Consider the following 27,310-nt stretch of genomic DNA (forward strand, 5'->3'; position numbering starts at 1 on the left):
CGAACTTCTAAAGACAGTATCTCAGCCCTTGATTGACGAGCAGAGAGAGGAAGAAGAAAAGTGACTACTGGGGTCACTGAGAGAGCTTCCTGATGCAACAGGGTAGCTCGTGCACTTGAACCATAAAATCAGCAGGAATCCAAGAGGGACTTGAGGCCCCTCCTTATCCAGGTGCCTGACCCTGAAAGCAGAGAATAGGAGACTGTTAAAAGTCATCTTGAAATCTCCAGAGGGGTGTCAGGAATCAATCAAATGAAATGCAGGAGACGGATCACTTATTTAAAAAAATAGCAAAAATACACAGAGAATAGAGAAGATCTGCCTCCTTGTGTTTGAGAAAAGACCATCAAGGGGAGTTATGCTGCTGCTTATGCACTTTGCCATCATATTTCTTCTTTCCAGCTTTTGCTATAACATTCACATCAGACAAAGATGTTGTCCCCTATGCAGCAGTAGAAAAGGACAAGATAAAAAAGATGCAGACAGAGTTAAGACTGGAAGGGTGCAAAAATCTATGACTGCACACACACGAAAAGCATTGTTCAAAGGGAAGCAGAATAAAAGGTATCGTAGCATTATGTGCGTGGGTGCACCCTAAGTCGCTTCTGTTGTTTCTGACTCTGCGACCCCATGGACTGTAGCCTGCCAGACTCCCCTGTCCACAGGATTCTCCGGGCAAGAATACTGGAGTGGGCTGCCATGCCCTCCTCCAGGGGATCTTCCTGACCCAGGGATCGAACCTGCATCTCTAATGTCTCCTGCACTGGCAGGCAGATTCTTTACCACTAGCGCCACCTTCATGGCATCATGTAGCTGAAGGTCTCAAAGTCTGGGGAAATCTAGTCTGAGTTTGTCGTTAAAACCAAAGTTAAATGAAGCCTTGACTGATAATCATAAAAGAGACAAGAGAACATTGCCATATTTTATGTAGGTGCTTCTGTTTTCACCTCAGTCGAAATGACTGATCTTCGTAGATTTCAAGATATAGTTTTGCTTTACTTTTTAATATCTGTGAAATCGAGGCTAACAGGATGCTTGATGGCATTCGAGAGTTTGGCAGGTTTCTCCTCTTTTTTAGTGGTATTTAAAATAGTATTTGGAGAAGGCAATGACAAGCCACTCCAGTACTCTTGCCTAGAAAATCCCATGGATGGAGCAGCCTGGTAGGCTGCAGTCCGTGGGGTCGCTAGGGGTCAGACACGACTGAGCGACTTCACTTTCAGTTTTCACTTTCCACTTTCACACATTGGAGAAGGAAATTGCAACCCACTCCAGTGCTCTTGCCTGGAGGATCCCAGGGACAGGGGAGCCTGGTGGGCTTCCGTCTATGGGGTCACACAGAGTCGGACACGACTGAAGTGACTTAGCAGCAAAATAGTATTTTGTCTTTAATTGATTGTTGCTTTAGAGTCAGTGTTGCAGTGTACATACTATTAAACCCCACACAGGCAAATCAGGTAAAAAATATAAGATGTTGACATTGCTTCCAGGGCGAGCCCGTGCAGCTAGACAGGTGAAAGTCTCAGGTACCTAGCTAAATAATCTGTATCCTTCCAGATCCCAGATATGGTTTGATGTCACGTGGAAGTTGTAAGCTTCAGTTGACATATTGATAGGGGACTTCCCTGGTGGTCCAGTGGTTAAGAATCTGCCTGCCAAAGCATCGGACATGGGTTCGATCCCTGGTCTGGGAAGATTCCACATGCTGCAGGGCAACTAGGCCCGTGCTTCACAACTACTGAGTCCACAAGCCCTAAAACCCACGTCTGCAACAAGAGAAGCCACAGCAATTAGAAGCCCATGACTTCAATTATAGTAGATCCTGCTCTCCACACTAGACAAAGTCTGCATAGCAGTGAAGGCCCACACAGCCAAAAGTAAAATAAATAAATTAAAAAAACGTTGATGGGAACCACTCTGCACCATTCAAGAAGTCACCCAGTTGACTGGTACCCCACATAGCTGCCCTTATCCATGGGGACTGCATCAAGTGTCCACAGGAGTCATGGTGATCAACCATCAGCCTTTCTCCTTGTAAATGCTTGATGTAATCTTCCCAACCTTGAGCCCCTCCTAATTCCCCCACTCCTCCTCCCCAGAATACAAGTGAGTTCTTCTAGCCTCCTGCTTGGGAGTAGAGAGAAGGCAGAGGACTAGAGCTCGTCGTCAATCATATTTTATCCTAACTTACACTATCACAGGAATTTACAAGATTTGCCTTTTACCTTTAGTGATCATAGGTTAGTAAATATTAGACCTGGCAGCTTTAAAATAAGGACACTTAACTAAGAAAGGTTACATGCTGAGTGACTGAGAATTCAAGCTTGTGTGCCAATGGGAAGAATTCTTTTGAGATTAGAAGGGTCGTTCACCTTGAGTCTGCTCTCCAAATTGCAGGCAAAACACATGAAATGCAAAAAAAAACTACATCTGGTAGGCTGGTTATCACACTTAACTCCAAGTGGTGTCATGTCTCCTAACAATTTATCATATATATATATATATATATATATGTAAAAATTTACATATATGTCAAAATCCTCTTTATTTCAAAGTTAAAAGGAATATTTGCAGAACCTAGGTATGTTGATAGATACATCTTAACTATTCCCCCAAGGTTTCATTAAAGAAAAGAATTGGACAAGTAACCATCATGCATTGTGACATAGCCAATGGAAACACTAGTGAATTATATAGCTGATGTTTCTACTTTCATAAAATATAGCTGAATAGAACCTGAATTTTACATGCAATTATTACTAAGTTTTTAAAATAATTCTTCAGATAATTGTACTTCAGTTTCTCTTCAATGTATTACTTCTAATAGCTCAACAGGGCAGGACTTTAATTCAGTATCTCTGAAACAAATTTTCTGATGTTCAGTATTGCAAAATAATATTGCAGTCAATATGGCTTGAAAGCTAACGGAAATGGTGAAATCCTGGGCCTGTTGTCAGGTTCTTCTTATACTTAACACATCATTGATCAGGGAATTTTTAAAGAAAGTAACACCTGTGGCCAATGATGTTATGTAAGTAAATATTGAAACATCTCTGGTCAATAACACTCAGGTAACAAAAAATGTATTAATACATCTCTGATCAATAGTGAGTTAATATGAAGGACTGGTGATTGATCAAATAGTTTCTAAGCAGGATGCACTGGTCATAAAAGAGCCAACTAAAGGCCGGGGGACCATGTATGTGAGTTCTGCCTTGTCTTCCTCTCTGCTAGGAGTGTCTCCAGGCATGTGCTTTACAGTAACATTGGTGATACCTAGTGACAACCAAACGCTTTCAAGAAACTCAACAAAATGTTCTGTTGTGAGGGCTCCCTATGAATGGTGGCTAGAAGGATTGCCTCTTTTCTCCAGTTTTTATGGAACATGTTTGCTGTTACTTCCACAGACATCTATGTGCCCATCAGCATCAACACTGGCTATATAAATGTGACTGGATTTGGTTCCGACAGAACAACATGCCCTTCTTATCATACGCAAACAGGTGAGTAGATAATAATGATACAAATGATAGTAGAAATAATTCAATGTATCAGATTTTTCTTGCTAAGGAAGATGGCAAGAATGTAAATCTCTACATTGGGTCAAATCTTTAAGGATCTTTATGAAATAATTCCAAGTCTACTAGTCACTCATAGATCCAATAAATTAATGAACATTGGATTGGAACTTACCCCAAATTCCTTAGAAAGTGTTATACATATTTGTTGAGTAGAGTAAGAACTAATGTCTTTAAATATATAAAAACTGATGATAGACTGTAACACAACTCTTCAAATAAAGACAGTTGACTCATACACTGGTAGCAGTTAATTTTCATATCCAAGCAAACTGCTTTTTACATGAATGGGAGAGACAAAAATGTAACCAAGAGACTGGATCCCACTTAACAATAGTGAATATAAAATAAGATATAATGGATTCTTGTTATTTGAAGTAATTATATTCTATGAAGTCACCATGAACACTGAATTAGTGAATACTGAGTCACTGCTCTTAGAGGAAATATAGGGTCAGGTCAAGTCACAACATTTTCACCAACTTATCAATAAAAAACCTTGTTTTATATCTGTCTAAAGACACCATATTTAATATATATTGTTTATTCATTAACATTGAAGCTCATGGGCAACAGTACTCTAAGTAATGCCTAAATGAAGCCTATCTTCATTTTCCCATATTTTCTCCATAAGGCACATTATGTATTTCTTTCACTTAAAAACACCAGATAGCACTTCAAAACTACAATTTAGGGCTACTTCAAAAATGGAAAACACCAGTAAAAAGCATGACCAAGCAAAAATGTAGCCCTAGCATAAAGAGAACTTACTGCAACTTAATAAAGGACGTATACGACATACTTACAGCTAATATCAATGTCAATGGGGACAAGCTGAAAGCATTCCTCTAAAATCAGGAACATGACAAGGATGTCCACTCTCACCACTTTTATTCAACATAGGTTTAGAAGTCCTAGCTATCGCAACCAGAGAAATAAAGAAGTGAAGGGAATCCAAACTGAAAAAGAAGTTAAACTCTTACTGCTTGCAGATGACATAAAACTATACATAGAAGATCTTAAAGACGCTACCAGAAAACTACTAGAGCGCATCATTGAGTTTGACAAAGTTTCAGGTTACAAAATTAATACACAGAAATCTGTTGCATTTCTATATACTAAGAATAAAAGATCAGAAAAAGAAATTCAAGGAACAATTCCACTTACCACCATATCAAAAATAATAAAATACCTCTGAATAAACCTACCAAAGGAGACAAAAACTTGTACTGTGAAAACTATAAAACACTGGTGAGAGAAATTAAAGAAGACAGAAACAGATGAAAAGATATACCATGTTCATGGATTGGAAGAATCAATATTGTCAAAATGACTATACTACCCAATGCAAAGTACAGATTCAATACAATCTCTATCAAATTACTAATGGCATGTTTTTTCACAGAACTAAAACAAAAATCAATCCTGGGTGTTCATTGGAAGGACTGATGCTGAAGCTGAAACTGCAATACTTTGGCCACGTCATGCGACAAGTTGACTCACTGGAAAAAACTCTGATGCTGGGAAAGGTTGGGGTCGGGAGGAGAAGGGAACGACAGAGAATGAGATGACTGGATGGCATCACCGACTCGATGGACATGAGTTTGAGTGAACTCCGGGAGTTGGTAATGGACAGGGAGGCCTGGCATGCTGTGATTCATGGGGTCACAGAGAGTCGGACACGACTGAGTGACTGAACTGAACTGAAAACAAAAATCTTAAAATTTGTATGGAGACACAAAAGCCCCCAAATAGCCAAAACAATCTTGAGGAAGAAAGGCAGAGCTGGAGGAATCAGGCTCCTTGACTTCAGACTATACTGCAAAGCTATAGACATCAAAAAAGTATTGTCCTTGAACAAAACTTGAAATACAGATCAATGAAATGGGATAGAAACCCAGAAATAAATCCATGCACCAATCATCAATTAAATTATGACAAACCAGGCAAGATTACACAATGTTGGGAAGACAGTCTCTTCAACAAATGGTGCTGGGAATACTGGACAGCTCCATGTAAAAAATGAAATCAGACCATTCTTCACACCATATACAAAAATAAGCTCAAAATGGATTAAAGGCCTAAATGTGAGATTGAACACTATAAAAATCTTAGAGGGAAACAAAAGGTAGAACACTCTCTGACATAAATTGCAGCAATATAATTTTTGACCCATTTGCCAGAATAATGGAAACAAAAACAAAAAGAAACATATGGGAGCACTGAAACATGTATATTACTGTATGTGAAATAGATCACCAGTCCAAGTTCAATGCAGGAAACAGGGCACTCAGAGCCAGTACACTGGGACAACCCTGAGGGATGGGATGGGGAGGGAGGTGGGAGGGGGGTTCAGGATGGGGTACACAAGTACACCCATGGCTAATTCATGTCAATGTATGGCAAAAATCACCACAATATTGTAATGTAATTAGCCTCAAAATAAATAAATAAGTCCAAAAGCTTTTGCAGTACAAAAGAAACAATAAATAAAACAAAAAGACAACCAACAGATTGGGAGAAAATATTTACTAATAATATGACAGACAAATATTAGTCTCCAAAATTTATAAAGAGCTCATGATGCTCAATAGCAGCAAAACAAACAACCCACTCAAAAAATGGGGAGAAGACTTGAATAAACATTTCTCCATAGAAGACATACAGATGGCAAAGAGACACATGAAAAGGTCAACATTTCTAATTATTAGAGAAATGCACACCGAAACTACAATGAGATATCACTTCACACCAGTCAAAATGGCTATCACCAAAAAGCCCCAAAGCAATAAATGCTAGAGAGGGTGTGGGGAGAAGGGAACCCTTTTACATTGTTGGTGGGAATGTCAATTGGTACAGCCACTGTGGAAAACAGTATGAAGTTTCCTTAAAAAACTAAAAATAGAGCTACTATATGACCCTGCAATCTCACTTCTGAGTATATATCAGGAGAAAAGCTGATCTGAAAGGATACATGTACCCCAATGTTCATTGCACACTGTTAACATTAGCCAAGACATAGAAGCAACCTAAATGTCCATTGACAGAGGAGTGGATAAAGAAGATGCGCCACATATATACAATGCAATATTACTCAGTCATTAAAAAGAATGAAATAATGCCACTTGCAGCAACATGGATGGACTTAGAGGTGAAGCAGGTCAGAGAAGGAGAAATACCATATGACATACCTTATATGTGGAATCTAAAAAAATATATATACAAATGAACTTACTAAACAGAAGCAGACTCACAGACTTAGAAAACAAACTTAAGATTCTGGGAGGAAGGATGGGGGAGGGAAGGGATAGTTAGGGAGTTTGGAATGAATATATACACACTGCTATATTTAAAATGGATAACCAACAAGGACCTACTGTATAACACATGGAACTCCATTCAGTGTTATTTGGTAGCCTGATGGGAGGGGAGTTCCGGGAGAATTGATACATGTATAATGTACGGCTGAGACCTTTTGCTGTCCACCTGAAACTATCACAACATTGTTAATTGGCTATCACTTCACTTCAGTTCAGTCGCTCAGCTGTGTCTGACTCTTTTCGACACCATGAATCACGCCAGGCCTCCCTGTCCATCACCAACTCCCGGAGTTCACTCAAACTCATGTCCATTGAGTCGGTGATGCCATCCAGCCAGCTCATTCTCTGTTGTCCCTGTCTCCTCCCACCCCCAATCCTTCCCAGCATCAGGGTCTTTTCCAGTGAGTCAACTCGTCGCATGAGGTGGCCAAAGTATTGGAGTTTCAGCTTTAGCATCAGTCCTTCCAATGAACACCCAGGATTGATCTCCTTTAGAATGGACTGGTTGGATCTCCTTGCAGTCCAAGGGACTCTCAAGAGTCTTCTCCAGCACCACAGTTCAAAAGCATCTGCCCCAATACAAACTTAAAAGTTTAAAAAAAAATGTCGCCCTAAATAAGGACACTGTTTAATAGTATAAGAACTGAACCAAGAAGGCAAAGTGTCACGTGTTCAAGCTCAGCTGGGAGCGCGCATCTGGTGACTCAAACTTTTTGCTGTTCTGCACATATTCAGATGACTAAGAAAGGGGACTTCCCTGGTGGTCCAGTTACTGAAATTCAGTGCTCCCAATGCAGGCAGTCTGGGTTTGACCCCTGTTCAGGGAATGAGATTCCACACGCTGCAGCAAAAAGTTCACATGTCACAGTCCAAGATTCCCGCATGCTGCAACGAAGATCAATGATCACACATGCTGTGACGAAGACCCGGTGCAACCAAACAGATAAAATAAATATTTTTTAAAAAATGACCATGAAAGCACTGGGAATACTGATGCTGGGTAGGAAATAAATTTTAGTAAGTGGGATAAATATACACACTTGGAGCCCACAAATTGTGTCTTTCTTTGTTGATTATCTCATGAGTCTGAGTGTTTCACTAAACAAAAGGAAATTTTGTAAGTTAATACCACTACTTATAAGGACTCTAAAGATTCCTTACACAGAAGAATTTGGTAACCTCACCCTCGAAATAGATTCGGGTGTAGAAACCTAAAGATTATTTACATTTAGCACTATGAAGCCTGTAGAATATGCAAGAAAATTCCTGCTTCCTAATTCTTTGTTTTTTCAGATTAAATATTTATTTATTTGGCTGCACTGGGTCTTAGCTGTGACATATGGGATCTAGTTTCCAGGCATCAAACCTGGGCCCCTGCATTGGGAGCTTGAAGGTTTAGCCACTAGACCACCAGGGAAGTCCTCTAATTCTTTGTTAAGTCTAGAAAGTCACCAACTGTGGTATCAGAATACTTCTTCTTTTGAAGATAATAGTTTTGAAAGATACTGGAAAGTACTTGAGCATGTACTCTTCATAACCACTGAGGTTGCATAAACACATTCATAATTGCCATTATTTGGCAGACTAGGTCGGTTAATAATTTATCCTCTTTCCCCTTAAAAACACCAACCATATAATCCATCAGTTCTCAGTAGCTCAGTCTTCTCCTTGGTATCTAGCAAGGGTTCAGGCTTTTCTTTTACTTTTGCATTTTTCTTTCATCTTCTCCATCCAAGTCCCCTCCCCTTGCCAGCTCTTGGCTTTTTTGATTTCATGAACTTCAAGAGAAAACTGGCTAGAAATTTGAAAACCACGTGACGCTTCAGTGCTAAATAATTCTTGAATGCAAATAATGATTGTGGATATGATCTTATGAAACATTAACAACATTGGTCAAAGTAAAATTAATTTCTACTTGTTTTAGGATATATTTTTAAGTCAAAAATTCAGCTGGAAAGTTATACGAACAGTAGATTTTCTTTCAAACATGTTACATCATTAACAATAATAACATTGGGAAAATAAAGAGAGATAGCATAAAACTGGAAATTAAGTGTTGACACAGGCAAGTCACGTGAAATGCACAGTGAGGTTGGCTTTCAGGTTAAACAGCCCTGAGTTGTGTGTGTGATGGTATTATGGCAGTTGTGATGGTAGCTCATACTCGAGTAAGCACATGTTGCCAGACACTGTGCCCACTACTGCACCTTCAACACCTCATTAATCCTCCCGTTCACCAAGGCTGTGCTGTCAACCATTCTCCTCCTACTGATGAAGGAACAGAGACTGTCACTCAGCTTGAGAGGACTGGAGCTTGCCCCTTAGTCACTCAAGGAGCATGCCTGGTAAATTATGACCAAAAGCAAACAATTTTGAGCATATCACAGATGTTGACACACATGATTCCTTAAAATTTAGGAGGAATTGTTATTTTAAACGGGTACATTAGAGAAGGACCGAAAATTTGTTAAATAACACTCCAAAGCTTAAGTTACTTCTCTTAACTTTATTCTTTCTGAGCCACTCAGCACCCAAGGACATGGATGCCTCCACTAGACAGGTGACAAGGTAGAGCTTTTCAACTTTTGGGAGAAGTGGGGGATTTAAATGCATACAAATCAATTGCTCAGCTACTTACCCTGAAAAATAGTCAATCAAACGAATAGTTAATGGTTAGTAATGAGACAAATGTGAGTTGACACTCTAGTGACTACTGTTTTTGTTGTTATTTGTTTGTTTGTTTTTGTTGTTATTTGGCTTTGGTTTTCTTAACGTGTTTATAAGTATGAAGCCAGTTACAGGGAGTGATTTTATTTCTGAAACACTAAATGATATTTGATTCTACTTTGAATCTCCTACTTTGCCATTTTAGGTTCCCAGAGGGTAGGGAATCTGTCTGTATGCCTCCATCATGTCTGTAGTATCCAGTCTTGGATACTTTGGCTTCAACTCCATGTTACCAGCTGCATTAGCCCCTAACAAGAGTCAGCCTGTCCTCTGAAGCCAGGAACTGACCTCTCTTCTCCAGCTATGAAAAGTCCTAGATGGCAGCCTCTTCCAATAGCAGACTGTTGCGTCTACACTGAAAATCTGTTTAGTATAGCAATATTCATGAATTATCTTAGCGAGAGACAGCTGCTTCTTTTTTTTTTTTAAACTTGCATCATGAACCAACCTATGCTTACTTCAGACTTTTCTTCTGCAGCTTCCACACCTCTCTCAGTCTTCCTAGAATTGAGGAGAGTTAGGACCTGGCTCTGGATTAGGTATTGGCTTAAGGGAATGTTGTGTCTGGCTTGATCTTCTATCCAGACCACTAAAACTTCTGCCTGGGAGCAATAAGACGGTTTGCTTTTTGTGTGTTTCATCATTCATGTGTTCACTGCAGTAGCGCTATAATTTCCTTCAAGAATTTTTCCTTCGTGGTCACTACTTGGCTAACTGTTTGGCACAAGAGGTCTAACTCTCCAGCTATCTGGACTTTAAATATGCCTTCCTCATTAAGCTTAATTTTTTTTCTAGCTTTTGATTTAAAGTGAGGGACATGGGACGCTTGAACACGTAGAGGCCATTAATTGGCCTAATTTAAGTGCTGCTGTGTCTAAGGGAACAGGGAGGCCCGAGGAGAGGAGAGAGACAGGGGAATGGCTGGTCAGTGGAGCAGCCTGAACACACTTATTTATGGACTAAGTTCACTGTCTTATGTGGGCAAAGTTCATGGTGCCCCAGAACAATCACAATAATTGTATCAAAGATCACTGATCACCTATTTGTAATGGTGGTCCTTTTGGTCCAGTAGTTAAGAGTCTGCCTGCCAACAGAGGGGACAGGGCTTCAATCCTTGGTCCAGAAGACCCCACATGCTGCAGGCCAATTAAGACTGCACGCCACGACTGAGCCCACCCTCTGGAGCCCGTGCTCTGCAACAAGGGCAGCCACCACAAGAAGCCCAAGCACTGCAGCTAGAGAAAGCCGGTGTGCAGCGGCAAAGACAGTGCAGCCACAAATAAATAAAATGAAATCATTTTTAGAAAATGGTAAGACTGTTTGAGCCCTTGGAAAGAGAAGGCTCACAGTCCCACTCCCGACCCTTCTGCTCCAGCTTTGGGTGTCACTTGAGAGGTTAGTTAATAACTTTCAAATATTTCAGTGTTTTTCACTTATGCAAAAATAGGTCCACCATCATGTACCTATATTTCAAAACCTGGCTAATTTAATTAATGTGTACGATGGGTTCAGTATTAGCATTTCATCAAACTATGCTAAAATAACTGTTATCAAAATGCCACCCAGAATAAAATAGCTTTACATCATAAACGAAAAGTTTAATTAGCCTATCAATTGTCATGTTTAAGGTACTTTGAAGTTCCTCGCAATCCACCGGTTTTGTGTTTGAAGCACTGGCTCAGAAATCACACTGTCATTTTTTACCTGACTTTAGAGACAGGACAAGTAAAGAGTAGCCTCAATCTGCACTATGATCTCACGGTCTAAAGCATCAGAACCTACATTATAATTTTTAAATTTTATCTAGTGTTAATGTTAGTTGTTCAGTTGTGTCCGACTCTGCTCCTCTGTCTACGGACTTCTCTAGGCAAGAATACTGGAGTGATTATCCATTCCCTTCTCCAGGGGGTCTTCCCAACCCAGGGATTGAACCCAGATCTTCCTGGGTTCTCTCTCTTTGCAGGTGGATTCTAAGGCAACCATTATTTTACAGAATAACACAAACAAGCAGAAACAAACATCCAAAATGATCTTATAAAGCTGGAGACTACAAGGGCTACAAGACAAATGATAAACAAAACTTCCCACCAGAAACGGACTTCAAGGGAAGATGCATGTCTCAATCTGGATGAGGGAAGGAAGCAAATAAAAAAAATCTCCCCCAAGAATCTGACCCACATCCTTGCTTTGGTTAGAGTTTCAATGGATACAATCTATGTGGTCAAAGACCTAAAGCAGAGAATGTAGGTAGTGCCCCCAGGTGACTAATAGGAGCAAATGCAAACTGTTTTGTAATACTATAATAAGTTATAATAAGAGCTTTCAGCAGGTTTAAAATATGGAAAAACAACAACAAAAACGTGTGTCTTAGAAACAATGAAATACAATAATTAGAATGGATGGCTTTCTACAAATGATTAAATATTGCTTACATAGGATTAACTTGTATGATGTCATACCATACACACCATACTTACAGACACACGTATTTTACTTTAGCAAGTACAATGCAAAGGGGAAGTCAAGAAAAAATACATATTAACATAATAATGGGCAAAGTAATCCAATATTTTTGGTGTATCTACTTCTAAGACCATAGTCATGGGGTAAAAATTAAAACACTCATCTCAAAACCAAAATATCTGATAAGTGTACTTTTAGTTCATGCCATTTTTTTTCTGATTTCTTGCATCTGAATGTCTCTACCTACTTGGAATATGCTTCTATTCATCACAGATATATTTATGATGGTCCCTTGATTCTCACATTCAATAAGAAAACCTGTAGCGCTTAAAAAGCAACTTTAGAAAATGAATATGAGGAAGACACCTTCAAAACTTACATTGAAATTACAAGTGCTCTGGCTCCTAAACTTGGCCCCACAGTGCTTCCCTGGCAACAACAGCACATGTGGTCTTTGTCACGTCTAAACCCAGAGTCCCAGATTCTGTACAGAGTGGCAGAGAGGGTTCTCTAAGTTTACATTTCTTTTACGTCTATTAGTTTGGTTTCTAAGAAATGTAGACTCAAGTGAGGAGTCCCGCCACAACTGCCGTCTATTCAGTGAACGCAATAATACAGGAACTGTAATTCCAGTCATCAGTGCTAAGTTATTGAGTTAAAAATTGATGCTTTGGGGTTATGGTCTGTGATCCAGAAATCTCTAATCAGCAAGCATTTGACTCAAGCAAATTTTGAAAGATCAAATGAGTCCTTCTAGACCATGGATGATTGACATGGGACCAGTGTGAAAAAATGCTATCATAGATTAGCTGTCTTCTGGGAGCAGCGGGGCTACCCGCTGATCACAAACTGCCCACTAAAAGCACATGGTCACACCCCGCCTCTTCTGTTTTGACACAGCATAGACATCTTTCTAAAATTCAAATACTGACACCCCCCTCCTTTTTTTATGCTTTTTCAAATGCTCCATGGCAATTCTCTTTTTAAGGTAATGCGTTACAGATTACATAGTATTTGAACATAGCTGTCTACTTTACGAGGGGTTTTGAGATCTACATGGAAATACTCAAAAGAGACTACAGTTTTGGAAACTGAAGCGTGGCTAAAAGTTTTGCTGAGTAAAAAAACTCAGCCTCTGTTCTTTCCTTACAACTGTAATCTCAGTATTGAAAGCACAAAATGCTGCACCAAGTAGGATGCCGCCTGAATGGATGAAGTAGACGCTTTGAACAGAAATACTAAATAAAGCTCTTCTGTTGAAATGATGGGCTTGGTATCAAATGGCATTTATTCAAGGCATTCAAACAACTCCATTCTATTTCACAAAGAATAAAAAGACCTCTTAGAAGCCCAGACACATTTTCCTTGTCTTCTTATAACAAAAATAACCAAAGGGAATCATCCCCAAGTGGCATTGGAGCAATAAGCTTGCTTTTCTCCTGCTTTGTGTAAGGAGACTAGATGGGTAATTAACTGTTAAATGCTTTTCTCCTTGTTGTGAAAAGTAGAACCTTGTGTGTACCAGCTTTTCTTTCTCCTTGACCAACAGAAAATGTCACATTTTATGTTGATAGGTACATATGAAAAACAGATCAACACATGTATGAGCATTTGGGTAATCTCTAAGTACACGTATAAATAAAACTAGAACATCTTAATGGTGGAATGAAATAAATCCAACTGAGTTTTCTTTCAAACACAAACATGTAAGTCTCACTGTTGACATCACTGAAAGTATTTTCTTAAGTAATCGTAGCTTTATTTTATAACTATGACACAATTATGGAGCAATTCTTTGTGGCTAAGTCTTCCAGGAACTACTGATATCTATTGGCTTCACATTTGCTGAAAGAGGATTTAATGAGTGCAGAACTAGGGTCAGTCTGGAAGTCCTATTCTCCTTCTCAACTAATCATATTGACAAAATCAATATAGGTCTGCTCATTTGCCCCCCTTTGAAGCCATCTGGTTTTCAATGGGACCTGGTTTCCTCATGACCCCGTGTCTGTCTTGCCAGCCTTCTGAGGGATGTCTGTGGCCACATTTCTGAGCAAAGGTCAGTCAGGACTCACCTCTCCTTCCCTGGGCCAAGGCCTTCCATTCTGGGTGTATTTACTTTGATTCTGTCGCTTCTTTTGTCCTCCATCAGCGAATTTGCACAGTAAAGGCTCACTAGGGGCTGGGAAGATAAGAAACCAATTTTACATTAGCAAATCCCCTTTAAAATAAGTAATTATGTGAGTCACAGTAGTGCTTTGTAATGCATATCTTTTGAAGTCTTTTTGCTTCTGGAGAGATATTTGGCCCCCTTTTAGTTTCAACTCTGTTGGCGGCTGTTCTAACTAACTGGGCTTCAAAAAAGTACTGGCAGACCATCAAAGACTATAACAAATATTGTTGAAAAAATAATCAGTTTAAGCAGAATGTGCACTTGCCTTAGAGGTATAGTAAGAAGACAAGAACCAACCCCTTCTGATCATGATGGTGTTAAAAGCAAGACAACAAGCCCCAAATGGAGTCACTTATGCTAAACCCCTTGTCACTGAACAGACTTAAGTACAGTTTCAGCCTCTCTGAGAAGTGCAATGTGAAACCAGTCAATCAGAAATGACTTGGTCAACTTAGAGGTCACCTGCCTGGTAGACTTCCCTTTAAAGAAAGTGACTTGTCCAGAACCAATCCACTTTTTGCGAGAATGCCTTCCAGTTTTCATTTTTACAGCTCCGGGGAGCTTCTGTCTTCTGCTGGCTGGGATGCTGCCCCATTTGTGAGCTCCCACATGTGGCACTGATTCTTTGCTCTTCTCTGTATCCTTGCCTTTTCCCATGCAGCGCTGCTGACCGATAAACTCAGTGTTTGAGTATCTGCCATGTATATAGGAAGCGTACATAGTATTAAACTTCTATTTGTCTTTCTCCTGTTAAGTTGCCTTTTAGTACAGGGGTTGTCTCAGTCAAGATCTCAAAGGGGTAGAGAGAAAAGTATTTTCCTGTCCTACTATATGTGTGTGTTGTTGCTTAGTCACTAAGTTGTGTCTGCCTCTTTTGTGACCCCATGGACTGAAGCCTGCCAGGATCCTCTGACCATGGAATTTCCCAGATAAGAATACTGGAGTGGATGACTGTTTCCTTCTCCAGGGGATTGTCCTGACCTGGGATTGAACCTGCATCTTCTGCATTGGCAGGTGGATTCTTTACCACTGACCTATCAGAGGAGCCTGGTGGGCTATAGTCCATGGGGTCACAAAGAGTCAGATGCTACTGAGTGATTAACATACACACAACGATAATCTAGCTAGACAAGGACCAAAGATAGACAGACTAGAAAATTCTGGATTTTCAACCTATCTTTAAGTTTTCCATTACTGAAAAGAGAACTTTCAAAAAATATTTTAACACTAAGGGAAGTTTAAAAAGTCGCAGAGTGAGACTTTCTTAGCTTTCAACAGAGGCGGTGGTGGTTTAGTCACTAAGTCATGTCCGACTCTTTGCGACCCCATGGACTGCAGCCTGCCAGGCTCCTCTGTCCATGGGATTCTCCAGGCAAGAATACTGGCTGGAGTGGGTTGCCATTTCCTTCTCCAGGGAATCTTCGCAACCTAGGAATTGAATCCAGGTCTTCTGCATTGCAGGCAGATTCTTTACGGACTGAGCTACAAGGGAAGCCCTAACAGAGATATCTCTGCAAATGATGTTTTACAGTATCTTAGAGTCTTGAAGTCTTAGCCACCCTGATATTCTAGGATCTTCATAGAGTGTTAGGCTGTGGATGCTGACAACGACCTACTTGTATTTATTGACATTGCTAAGCTGAAACATCTGCTGTCATTTCAGTAATCTGAAGCAGATTTTCATGGAAAAGAAGATAGGGCCACAATGATTTATTAAATGAATTAAAGAAATAAAACCCCAGAAACAAATGTTCAAAAGTGTCATTAAAATAAGATGGAATATCAATAATATTATCTTTGAATTGCAGGCATGTCATTCTGTTAGTTTCCCAAGGGACCATTTTATTGAGAGTGGAAGAGAAAACATTAGTACCTAATATTAATCAGATTTATCTAATCCTCTAGTCCTCATGTGATTTCTAAACACCTGTAATACAAACATCCAAACTCAACTAGAAGATAAGAATCTGTGTCTTTAATCTTACCTTTCATCAGCCTCCTCCCGTCCCCCAGGTGTTTACAGATCCCTCACCTATAAATGCTTTTTTCTCCTGCCTGAAATTTTCTTTCCTGGCTCCCCCAACCTTGGTCCCTCTATTTGTCTGGCAAATTATGAAGCAACCTTCAAAATGTAGTTCAAATGTCATATCCTTTTGGAAACCATGCCATTTCACAGTGTAATTACCTAGGGCTTACTTGGCAAATTTTTTCACAGGTTGAATGACATTTTGAAACTGAGTGGGACCCTGTGGGGTCCTACTGGGTACAAATCCTTTTCCTGTCCCCTATTTCTTGTTTGTAGGACATAGGTTACATTCCATCTCCTTGACCTTCCCTGAGATCCAAAGGACAGGTCCAAACAGTTGCTAATCAGAGAAGGGGGGGAATATGAAGACAAGGGAGGAACAGCCAAGAAACGACAGAACATCCACCCTGGGGCAGGGTCCTAGTTCCACCATAGCAATATAGATGATAACGTATCTCCAGCTCTTCTGTAGGAACTAAGGCCCCCATGCAGGTGGAGGATGGTAACTTCAGATTGGGCACAAAACTCCTGGATACCACCCTATTATCTCAGCACCAACCAATCAGAAAACCGCTTGTGCCTAGTGGAAAATAACAAAGACTTTGACCCCTTCCCCAAATGATTAACAGAGATTAACTTTTAATTTCTTTAAAATTTTTCATGGGACTTCCCTGGTGGTCCAATGACTAAGATTCCGAACTCCTAATGGAGGGGGCCCAGGTTCAATCCCTGGTCAGGATCTAGATCCCACGTGCTGCAACCAGGAGTGTACGAGCCACAATGCCACAATGAAGACCTGGGGCGGCCAAACAGATAAATGAATAAGTATTTAAAAACAAAAACAAAGAACTTTCATGGTTGATCAGAATCTCGGGAGTTGGTTCTTGGACATGAGTCTGCCTTCTCCCCAGGTGCCGGCTTGCTGAATAAATTAACCTTACCTAACATTTGCTTCTCAAGTACTGGCTTTATAGCAACAAACAGCCAAAACTGAGTTTGGTAACAGTTTCTGTTTGTGTTAAGTCTTTTAATAGTAACAATTTCCAGGCTTGAAGGTGGGAAGTGATTGGAGTAGAGGTCTGAGTGAAGTTTGTGTGTGTATTTGTGTGTGTGAGAGAGAGAAAGTTGTTAACAGCATCTTGCACATAGATTTACAAGACGCTTGACGGTGCTGCTATTCAAAGTGTTGGCCAAGGACCAGCAGTAACGGTGTCAGCACATGGGAGCCTGTTAGGGATACGGAGTCAGGGGCCCTTTCCCAGATACACTGAATTAAAATCTGTGTTTGCACCAGATCCCAAGATGATTTCTGTATACACTGAAGTTTGAGAAGCGCTGATGTGAGGATGACTGACTCCTTAAGGAAGGAGGAACAGATCTCAGAGGCCAAGCACGGATCCTCTGAATAATGAAATGATTTCAGTAGCTGAGAAATATATTATCTACAATTTCCTTACTGCAGTATTACGATGCCAATTAATTTTGTTTAGTCTCTTTTAACAGTAGTTAAAATAGAGGCTAAATGGAGAAAAGGCCTTTGTGGAAGTGAGATGCAGTTATAAGTCACAGATTGCAATGTGCCAGAAGACATTATGGTCTCTCATATAAATGGGGGGAATTTAAAATATAATTATAACAATGCATGGCAATAAAGTTGCATGGTAATTATGAAGGAGTAATTACAATTTGCTTGCTTAGTGGAGTATTTCAAGTCTTTCAAACTTTGCATTAAACATAAAACACTGGATGCATAAACTGATAAAATAATCTAATGGTTTACAGGATTTGCTATTGTATTTTAAGCAAACAAACCAATAACAAATATTTTGCTTAGTAAAATTAATGCAAAACACTATATATTGATTTTTATTTAAAACTTAACACACCTTCAGTTTTGATTCACTAAAAATGTTTCTAACATTGTATCCTATAAGTAGATATGGACATAGGCTTTAGCTAATATGTAACTCCAATACTTTGGCCACCTCATGTGACGAGTTGACTCACTTGAAAAGACTCTGATGCTGGGAGGGATTGCGGGCGGGAGGAGACACGGATGACAGAGAATGAGATGGCTGGATGGCATCACCAACTCGATGGACATGAGTTTGAGTGAACTCCGGGAGCTGGTGATGGACAGGGAGGCCTGGTGTGCTATGATTCATGGGGTCACAAAGAGTCGGACACGACTGAGCGACCGAACTGAACTGAACTGAATGGCTAATAAAAGCAGAATTCCTGCTGTCCCTCAAGGAAGATGAGCATTTTTAATCTTTAGCACGCAGTTTATATAAACTCTTCTAATATTTATATTGGGTTTGTAGTCAGGCTTTTAAAGAAATATCTCTTTATTACCTAAGTTACAATTCTGGTGTTTTAAGTGTTAAATTTAAGTGTCTCACCTCAGAGTGTAAGTCTTTGGGGAAACAAGGGGTAGGAAGAGTTGAACTGAGAGTATGTTAGTGACCACAGCAGCAGCTTATTGAAAGGTGAGCATAAAAAAATCTTCGAGTGAGAGTACAGGGAGGAGATTTAAAAAAAATTTTTTTTCAAGAACTAATATAAAGGGACTTCCCTGGTGGTCCAGTGGCCAAAAATTTGTGCTCCCAATGCAGGAGGCCTGGGTTCCACAGCTGGTCAGGGAACTAGAGCCCACATGCTGCAGCTAAAGTTTCTGCACACCACTAAAGAAATGACAGAGCCAAACAGATAAATAGATATTTTTTAAAAGAACTAAGATTATATATGATAAATTTTAAATCTAGAAACCATTTTTTTTTTCAGGTATAGATATGAATTAGTTTTTATTTGAAGCAAACTATCCCTGTGATGTTCAGGGCGACATATACATTCATAGTCTGTTCTTTGTGACTTCGTGTAGTAATCTCTTACTGAGATATATGCTTGATTGCACATATTTCCAGCCAAAACTCGATATAGAAGATGGTTTTCCATTGCCTTTTTGTAAAGGTTCTCTCAGAGCTATTGAGCTGTCTCCCAGGTTACAGTCCTCAGCAAGGACCCTGAATAAAACTTAATATTAAACCACACACTTAGGTTGTGTGGTTTTCTTTAAGCTGACACAAGAATGCACTGGGTTGGCCAAAAACTTTGTTCACATTTTCCCATCTTACAGAAAAAAATCAAAAGAACATTTTGGCCAACCCAATATTTGAACTTTCAGCCCTTAATGCAATTCTCCCATCTTTAATCTTCCTGCTGTCTTCTACCTGAACAGTGTCCCTAATTCCTTCATATGCAGACAGAAGTAGCATATACTGATATTGGATAAATAATGATGTATAAATTATGGATATAAAGGACTTCACTGGTGGCCCAGTGGTCAAGAATTCACCCAACAATGCAGGTGACAAGATTCAATCTCTGGTCTGGAAAGATCCCACATTCCATGGGGCAACTGAGTCCATGAACTGCAACTACTGAGCCCATACTTTAGAGCCCTCTCACCACAACTAGAGAAGCCCGAGTGTAGCAATGAAGATGCAGCAGAACCAAAGATAAACAAACAAATTACGGATATAAGTGTGGTTCCAACTCTATGTTAGAACCCCTGTCCTTATTTATTTATATACTTACTGACACATCTAGGAAATTTTGCAGGGTGGATTCCTATGATTTGTCTACAAATAATTTTCTACTTTTCTTCCACACGTGCTTTATAATGATAAACATAATATATTATATGTATGTGTGTGGCACAGTGGTAAAAATATTCTCCTGACAATGGAGGAGCTGCAAGAGATGTGGGTTCGATCCCTGGGTCAGGAAGATCACCTGGAGGAGGAAATGGCACTCACTCCAGTATTCTTGCCTAGAGAATTCTGGGGACAGAAGAGGCTGGCGGGCTACAGTCCATGGGATCGCGAAGAATTGGACACGACTGAGCACAGCATATAGTTATATAAGTCCCAAATACAGAGTATAATTGATATGGCAAAAATTACTCGAAGGTTACAACACAGAATAATTATACTTTGGAGTTAGAAAGTTTTTTGCAGATGACAAAGTAAGCTATTTGGTTACATTTCCTTACAACTTCTAGCAGCTTGTTTACCATTTAATTATGTTTTATATATACTATTAATATAGCAAGTGTGGTATAGTTATTTGGACAGCTGAAATAAACTTCCATCCTGGAAGTGCTATAGCCACTATCAGTCATCTGATCTTAAAATGTATTTAATTTCAACTTTTTATTTTGCCAATCAGGAAAATACAACTTTGATGAATTGCCAGCTAATTTGTGGTAGGTGATGGAAATATCACATCCAGAACCATGTATTCTGAATGTCCAATCAAACACTGTCTCTAACTACTTATTTTCTACCTTCCTTACCATTGTGGTAAATGGAAATGAGTTTTAGGCAGTTCTTGTGATTGACCCATAACTTGGAGATGGAGCAAAAAGACTAGACATTCACTAAGACAAGATTACGATGGTTCTCTGTGCACAGGTTAGAAGATCAAACACCCGATGATATCTGCTAGGATGATTTATGCTGCCACTCTAATCACAGTTTACTTTAACAGAACAATACTTTGGCCACCTGATGCGAAGAACTGACTCATTGGAAAAGACCCTGATCCTGAGAAAGACTGAAGGCAGGAGGAGAAGGGGATGACAGAGGATGAGATGGTTAGAGGGCATCACTGACTCGATAGACATGAGTTTGAGCAAGCTCTGGGAGTTGGTGATGGACAGGGAAGCCTGGAGTGTTACAGTCCATGGGGTTGCAAAGAGTTGAGCGACTGAAATGAATTTAACAGAATAAACCAATTATATGAGTAATATTTACAAATGTCAGACACGTGTATTCCTGTCATTTAGGCCAAAGTAAGCAAATAAATGTAAAATTGTGGAAACTAATAAAAGTTAATAATACTTAGAGAAAGAGTAATTTGCATGTACTTTCTTAATTTTATTTATCAGTAACAGACTTCATTTTTTTGGGCTCCAAAATCACTGCGGATGCTGATTGCAGCCATGAAATTAAAAGATGCTTACTCCTTGGAAGGAAAGTTATGACCAACCTAGAGAGCATATTAAAAAGCAGAGACATTACTTTGCCAACCAAGGTCCGTCTAGTCAAGGCTATGGTTTTTCCAGTGGTCGTGTATGGATGTGAGAGTTGGAAAGTGAAGAAAGCTGATCGCCGAAGAATTTATGCTTTTGAACTGTGGTATTGGAGAAGACTCTTGAGAGTCCCTTGGACTGCAAGGAGATCCAACCAGTCCATTCTAAAGGAGATCAATCCTGGGTGTTCATTGGAAGGACTGATGCTAAAGCTGAAGCTCCAATACTTTGGCCACTTCATGCGATGAGTTGACTCACTGGAAAAGACTCTGATGCTGGGAAGGATTGGGGGCGGGAGGAGAAGGGGACGACAGAGAATGAGCTGGCTGGATGGCATCACCGACTCGATGGACATGAGTTTGAGTGAACTCCAGGAGTTGATGATGAACAGGGAGGCCTGGCGTGCTGTGATTCATGGGGTCGCAAAGAGTTGGACACGACTGAGTTACTGAACTGAACTGAACTGAACAGATTAGTGCTTATATTCCTGGTGGCTTATATTCCAGATGGTGAAGTATCTGCTGCAATGGAACAGACCAGGGTTTGATCCCTGAGTCAGTAAGATACCTTGGAGAAGGAAATGGCAACCTATTCCAGTATTCTTGCCAGAATAATCCCATAGACAGAGGAGCCTGGTGGGCTACAGTCCATGGGGTTGCAAAGAGTTAGACAGGACTGAGCAACTAACACTTTCACTTTTAGTTACAAATATAATTCTCTACTATGGGAAACAGTCTTACAGAAAAAGAAAATGCTCCAGAGTAACAACAAAAGTGGAACAGTTGTTTGTCTAGGAAATAAAAGGAAAGACGCTGTTTTTGATAAATCATATTATGGCTGAGTAAATATCTCAAGCTCATCTCTCTGATTCAAGATATAAACTATTATATTAGGATGGATAAACAAGGTCCTCCTGTATAACAGAGGGAACTATATTTAATACACTGTGATAAACCATAATGGCAAAGAATATGGAAAAAGAATGAGAATTTGGGGGGGGAATCATCAGCAATTAAAAAACTAAAATAAAAATAAAAAAACTAAAACAATCTTTTGGTTGCCAACGGGGAGGGTACTGGAGAAGATATGGAGTGGGAGGTTTGGAGTAACAGACATAAACTATTATATTAGGAAAGATAAAAAAAACAAGGTCCTACTGTATAGCACAGAGAAATATATCCAGTATCTTGTGATAAACCATAAGGAAAAGAATATGAAAAAATATATATGTATAACCAAATCACTTTGTTGTACAGCAAAAATTAACAATTATAAATCAACTATATTTCAATTAAAATTTTTAAAAGTTAAAAAAGGAAACAAACAAAAATGTACTTTTTTTAATTCTCTGTAACACTTCTCCTATAATTCTTTCCATATAGAAAAAGCTTGTTCTTAGAAACCACACCCCTTAAGGGGAATAACATCACAGAGAAAGTTAACGTTTCAAATGGATGAGACACAAAGAACACGCTGAGGGTTAGGTTCCTTCTGTGGGGATATGACTGAAACCTTATCTGTGCTGAGTGACAACAAGAATGCAGAAAGCAGTGGCACTTCCCAAAAGCACCAACTGACTTGTCTGCAACTGGCTGACTCGCCTATCCAGCAACAGATAGGATAAACTCTTGTGGTTAGAAGGCAAGGCATTAAGGAGCATGTTTCTAAGATGAAGAGTCTTAAAAATAAGACAGTCTTACTGACTGACCAAGATAGACCATATTTGGTCTTGTCTTCCTCCCCTCTAACTCCTCAAGCTTCCAAGGTGCTGTACTGCCCCTGGTAGAGCTCTTTGCATACTACATGCGGTCTTCGTAAATTACTCCATGCACTATGGAACATGGCACTTTTTATTTAAAAGAGGCACAAAGGAGAAAAATAAACAGCTATAACCTTATAGTGCAGATATCCCTTTGATATTAAAAATCAATAAACACATAAACCAAAGAAGGACATTTTATTTAGTAAATTCAAATTACACAAAGTTTAAAAATAAAAAGACCTCTACTCAACTCCCCCCTCATATTTCCAGAAAAATGCATAAATATTTATCTACTAATCCATCTTCCATCTGTCTGGCTCTTTTTAATTCCAAAGGGTATACTTTTGCTCAGAATGTGTGTTTTATTATTTGTTTAATTATATATGAAGAACTTTCTATATCAGCACATATCATCCTTTTGAAATTCTGCTTCCTATTGTAGCATAATTATCACATACCATAATTTATAAATGTCTATCAACAGGGGACCAGCTAAATCTCATTAAATTTCCATAATGCACATCTATGTTCTTCTCCACTATTAGGAGAATTTGATTTGACTGGAGTCAGGAGCTGGGTCAGATTCACCTTTGCCTGGCATCTACCCCCGTGGCCTAACAAATTGTTAGAACACATTTCATTATCTGCTGATCAAATTATTAAGTACATACAGACAGATAGATAAAATTACTTCTTTAGATTTCTTATATTAATGAAGTTCTAGTGGATTTAAGTGTGAGAACACTATCTTTTCCTTTTAAGTGAGCATAGAGTCCCATAATTTCCATATTTAAATATAACCAGCCAGCCTACATGAAAAAGCAAAAAGGAGAGAATGAGAATTCATTCTCCAAAAAAAAAAAAAAAAAAGAGAGAGAGAGAGAATTTCAAGTCTCAGGTATAACTAATTTCACGTGGAGCTCATGTTACCTGCCCTGGGGAAAAAACTAATGGAGGATATATGGAGTGAGGAATTTTATGATGAAAAACATCAGGAATTTCCCCAGTATCCACTTTTGATGGTCCACCAAGGAAGTAAACACACATGCACCCCAAAATTCAGGTCAAGAAAATGTATGTCAATTTCTGACATGTTATTTCTAAGCATATATTACCTGGGCTGGAGATTGAGCAAATTCCCAAGCTGCAGTGAACTGAGTTAGTAGAAATAAATACACAGAAAGTCCCCTACATATGAATGAGTTCTATTCTGAGAGCACATTCGTAAGTCTAATTTGTTTGTAAGTCCAACAAAGTTAGCCTCGGTACCCAACTAACAAAATCGACTATATATTAATAGTGCTGTATAGGTTTAAAAGGCTTTTCACACAAATAACACACAAAAAACCAACACAAAAAGCAAAGAAAACATGTTTAGTCTCACAGTATAGTACTTTGAAAAGGACAGTAGGACAGCACAGCAGCTGGCACTCGGCTGGCGTCCAGTGAACAGGCAGGAAGAGTTACTGACCGGAGGAGGGAGAGGAGGTGGGAGGTGGCAGAGCTGAAGGGTCGGCAGCAGCAGAGACGGAGGGCGGCTGCAGCTTCACTCACACCTGACGTAGACAGAACCCAGGATCACATCTTTGAAGGCTTGCAACACGATGGTCCATATGTAGGGGACTCACTGTATTCGAGTTTCAAAGTGAAAGCTGTATTTAACTGTGTAGGGATTAGTTAACTGGGCTGATGTGTCAGCTGAGGAGAACTTCCCTTCAGTGGGAGAAGGATTTACAGGGGAAGTGCCTTGGGATTGAGCTTTTTCTAATTTAAGATTCAAGGAACCGAAGCTGTGACAATCTGGAGAGTGCTTTCATGTTGCTTGAATTGCTTACTGATTGATACTAAATAACTTTAACTGAGACACAAGAAACTGAGTTCTTAAAAGACATGTTAAAGACCATATGTGCTGCAAACATCTATGGACAAAAATCTATCTATGGAGTCAGTCCCCCTTATGGAAGAGTTGAGTGTAAACACCATGTATACAGATGGCTCTAAAATAGAATATCCATTTGTTCTTGCTCGAGAAGCCAAGAGATATAACAGTTTAGGGCTAGACTACACCAAGGGAATGTTGGGGAACTATTCCAAATTCATACTTCTTAGGTAGGTATCAATTCTTCCTTTGGGACTGGACATTAAAGGTATTTTATATGGATTTCAATTGCCTACAGATCTTTCTAAGAAGCAGATTTTATCATGTTAATGTTCCACACGTTCACTTATAGGGTAAAGTCCAAACTCCCTAGCACAAAATGCCATCCAGATTCACGATCCAAATATACACATCAATATTCCCACGTTTCAGTGAAAGTCACTCAGTCGTGTCCGACTCTTTGCGACCCCATAGACTGTATAGTCCATGGAATTTTCCAGGCCAGAATACTGGAGTGGATAGCCATTCTCTTCTCCAGGGGTTCTTCCCAACCCAGGGATCAAACTCAGGCCTCCTGCACTGCAGGCAGATTCTTTACCATCTGAGTCACCAGGGACACCCAAGTTTAGGACTACTCAAAAAGGGCAGAGACTTTTCACACCTTCCTAGATTTGCTCATAATGATCCTTCAGTCCTGACTGGCTTCCCATTATCCTCACTTAACTATTTTCGTAGACTCTTTCCTGATCTCTTTACCCCCACCCCAATTCCCATAGAGACCTTACATTAGTGTTTTAATTATTCATTTCATTTATTCATTCAACCTTGCCTGAAATTCTTTCAAAATTAATTTGAAATATAAATGCAGGAGACCTGACTTTGATCCCTGGATTGGGAAGATCCCCTGGAGAAGACAACCCAAAATCCATTATTGGATCTTGGCAACCCACTCCAGTAATCCACTTGCCTGGAAACTCCCATGGACGGAGCAGTCCGGTTTGCTACAGTTCAAAGGGCTACAAAGAGCTGAAAAAGACCCAGTGACTTTACTTTCACTTTCACTTTTCATAACTGCTGTCTACCAAGTATTGTGCTAGCTATGAAAAATTTTAAAAGGGAATAAAATGGACACAGTTCTAGCACTTACTGAGTTTTCTTTCTGATAGAAAAGCAGACATTAAACAAGTAATTAAAAATTTCACAAGCCAATTTCAATCTCTTCTTGTGTGCTCTGCAATACAGACATCTAACTTGGCATGTGCAAAACACCTGTTTGTTCAGGTTTACATGTTTTTCTCTACTAAATCAAAAGCCTCTTGAAGGTAGGGTCCCTGTATTATTTATCATTTTGCCCCCCCCCAAGCATAATGTAGTTTCTGGAACATAAGTCAAAAATTCCATGGACAGAGGACCCTGGTAGGCTATAGTTTATGGGGTTGCAAACAGTTGGACATGATTGAGCACATACACACAAGCATACATTTGATCACACACAGACACACATATGCACACATACAATTTTAGTATGCATGCCTATCTTGTTATTAGGGTAGAGAACACCTAGAAAACTGTCCATGACTTGACAACAACAAAGCACAGAGGATCATTCTGCATCCACTCAGGTGAATAAGCTAAGACTATACTTTAGAAAAGGCAGAGGCACCAGAGATCAAATTGCCAACATCCGCTGGATCATGGAGAAAGCAAGAGAGTTCCAGAAAAATATCTATTTCTGCTTCATTGACTATGCCAAAGCCTTTGACTGTGTGGATCACAATAAACTGTGGAACATTCTGAAAGAGATGGGAATACCAGACCACCTGACCTGCCCCTTGAGAAACCTGTATGCAGGTCAGGAAACAACAGTTATAACTGGACATGGAACAACAGACTGGTTCCAAATAGGAAAAGGAGTACATCAAGGTTGTATATTGTCACCTTGCTTATTTAACTTCTATGCAGAGTACATCATGAGGAAGGCTGGGCTGGAAGAAGCACAAGCTGGAATCAAGATTGCCGGGAGAAATATCAATAACCTCAGATATGCAGATGACACCACCCTTATGGCAGAAAGTGAAGAGGAACTCAAAAGTCTCTTGATGAAAGTGAAAGAGGAGAGTGAAAAGGTTGGCTTGAAGCTCAACATTCAGAAAAGAAAGATCATGGCATCTGGTCCCATCAGTTCATGGGAAATAGATGGGGAAACAGTGGAAACAGTGTCAGACTTTAATTTTTTGGGCTCCAAAATCACTGCGGATGCTGATTGCAGCCATGAAATCAAAAGACGCTT

General features: G+C 39.6%; 1 protein-coding gene across 7 annotated transcripts in view; it reads right to left on the bottom strand.

Annotated features, from left to right (window-relative positions):
* Nucleotides 1–27,310, bottom strand: part of RBMS3 (RNA binding motif single stranded interacting protein 3) — an 841,063-nt gene that overhangs the window by 152,847 nt on the left and 660,906 nt on the right. For all 7 annotated transcript variants that reach the window (XM_055414762.2, XM_055414770.2, XM_055414766.2 and 4 more), the window contains exon 7: nt 14,161–14,267. In XM_055414762.2, the coding sequence (XP_055270737.1) occupies nt 14,161–14,267 (107 nt within the window). The remainder of the gene's footprint in view (nt 1–14,160; nt 14,268–27,310) is intronic.

The sequence above is a fragment of the Moschus berezovskii genome, chromosome 24 (genome assembly GCF_049115385.1).
Source record: "Moschus berezovskii isolate FMDL1 chromosome 24, NW_MosBer_1.0, whole genome shotgun sequence".
NCBI classification, from domain to species: domain Eukaryota; kingdom Metazoa; phylum Chordata; class Mammalia; order Artiodactyla; family Moschidae; genus Moschus; species Moschus berezovskii.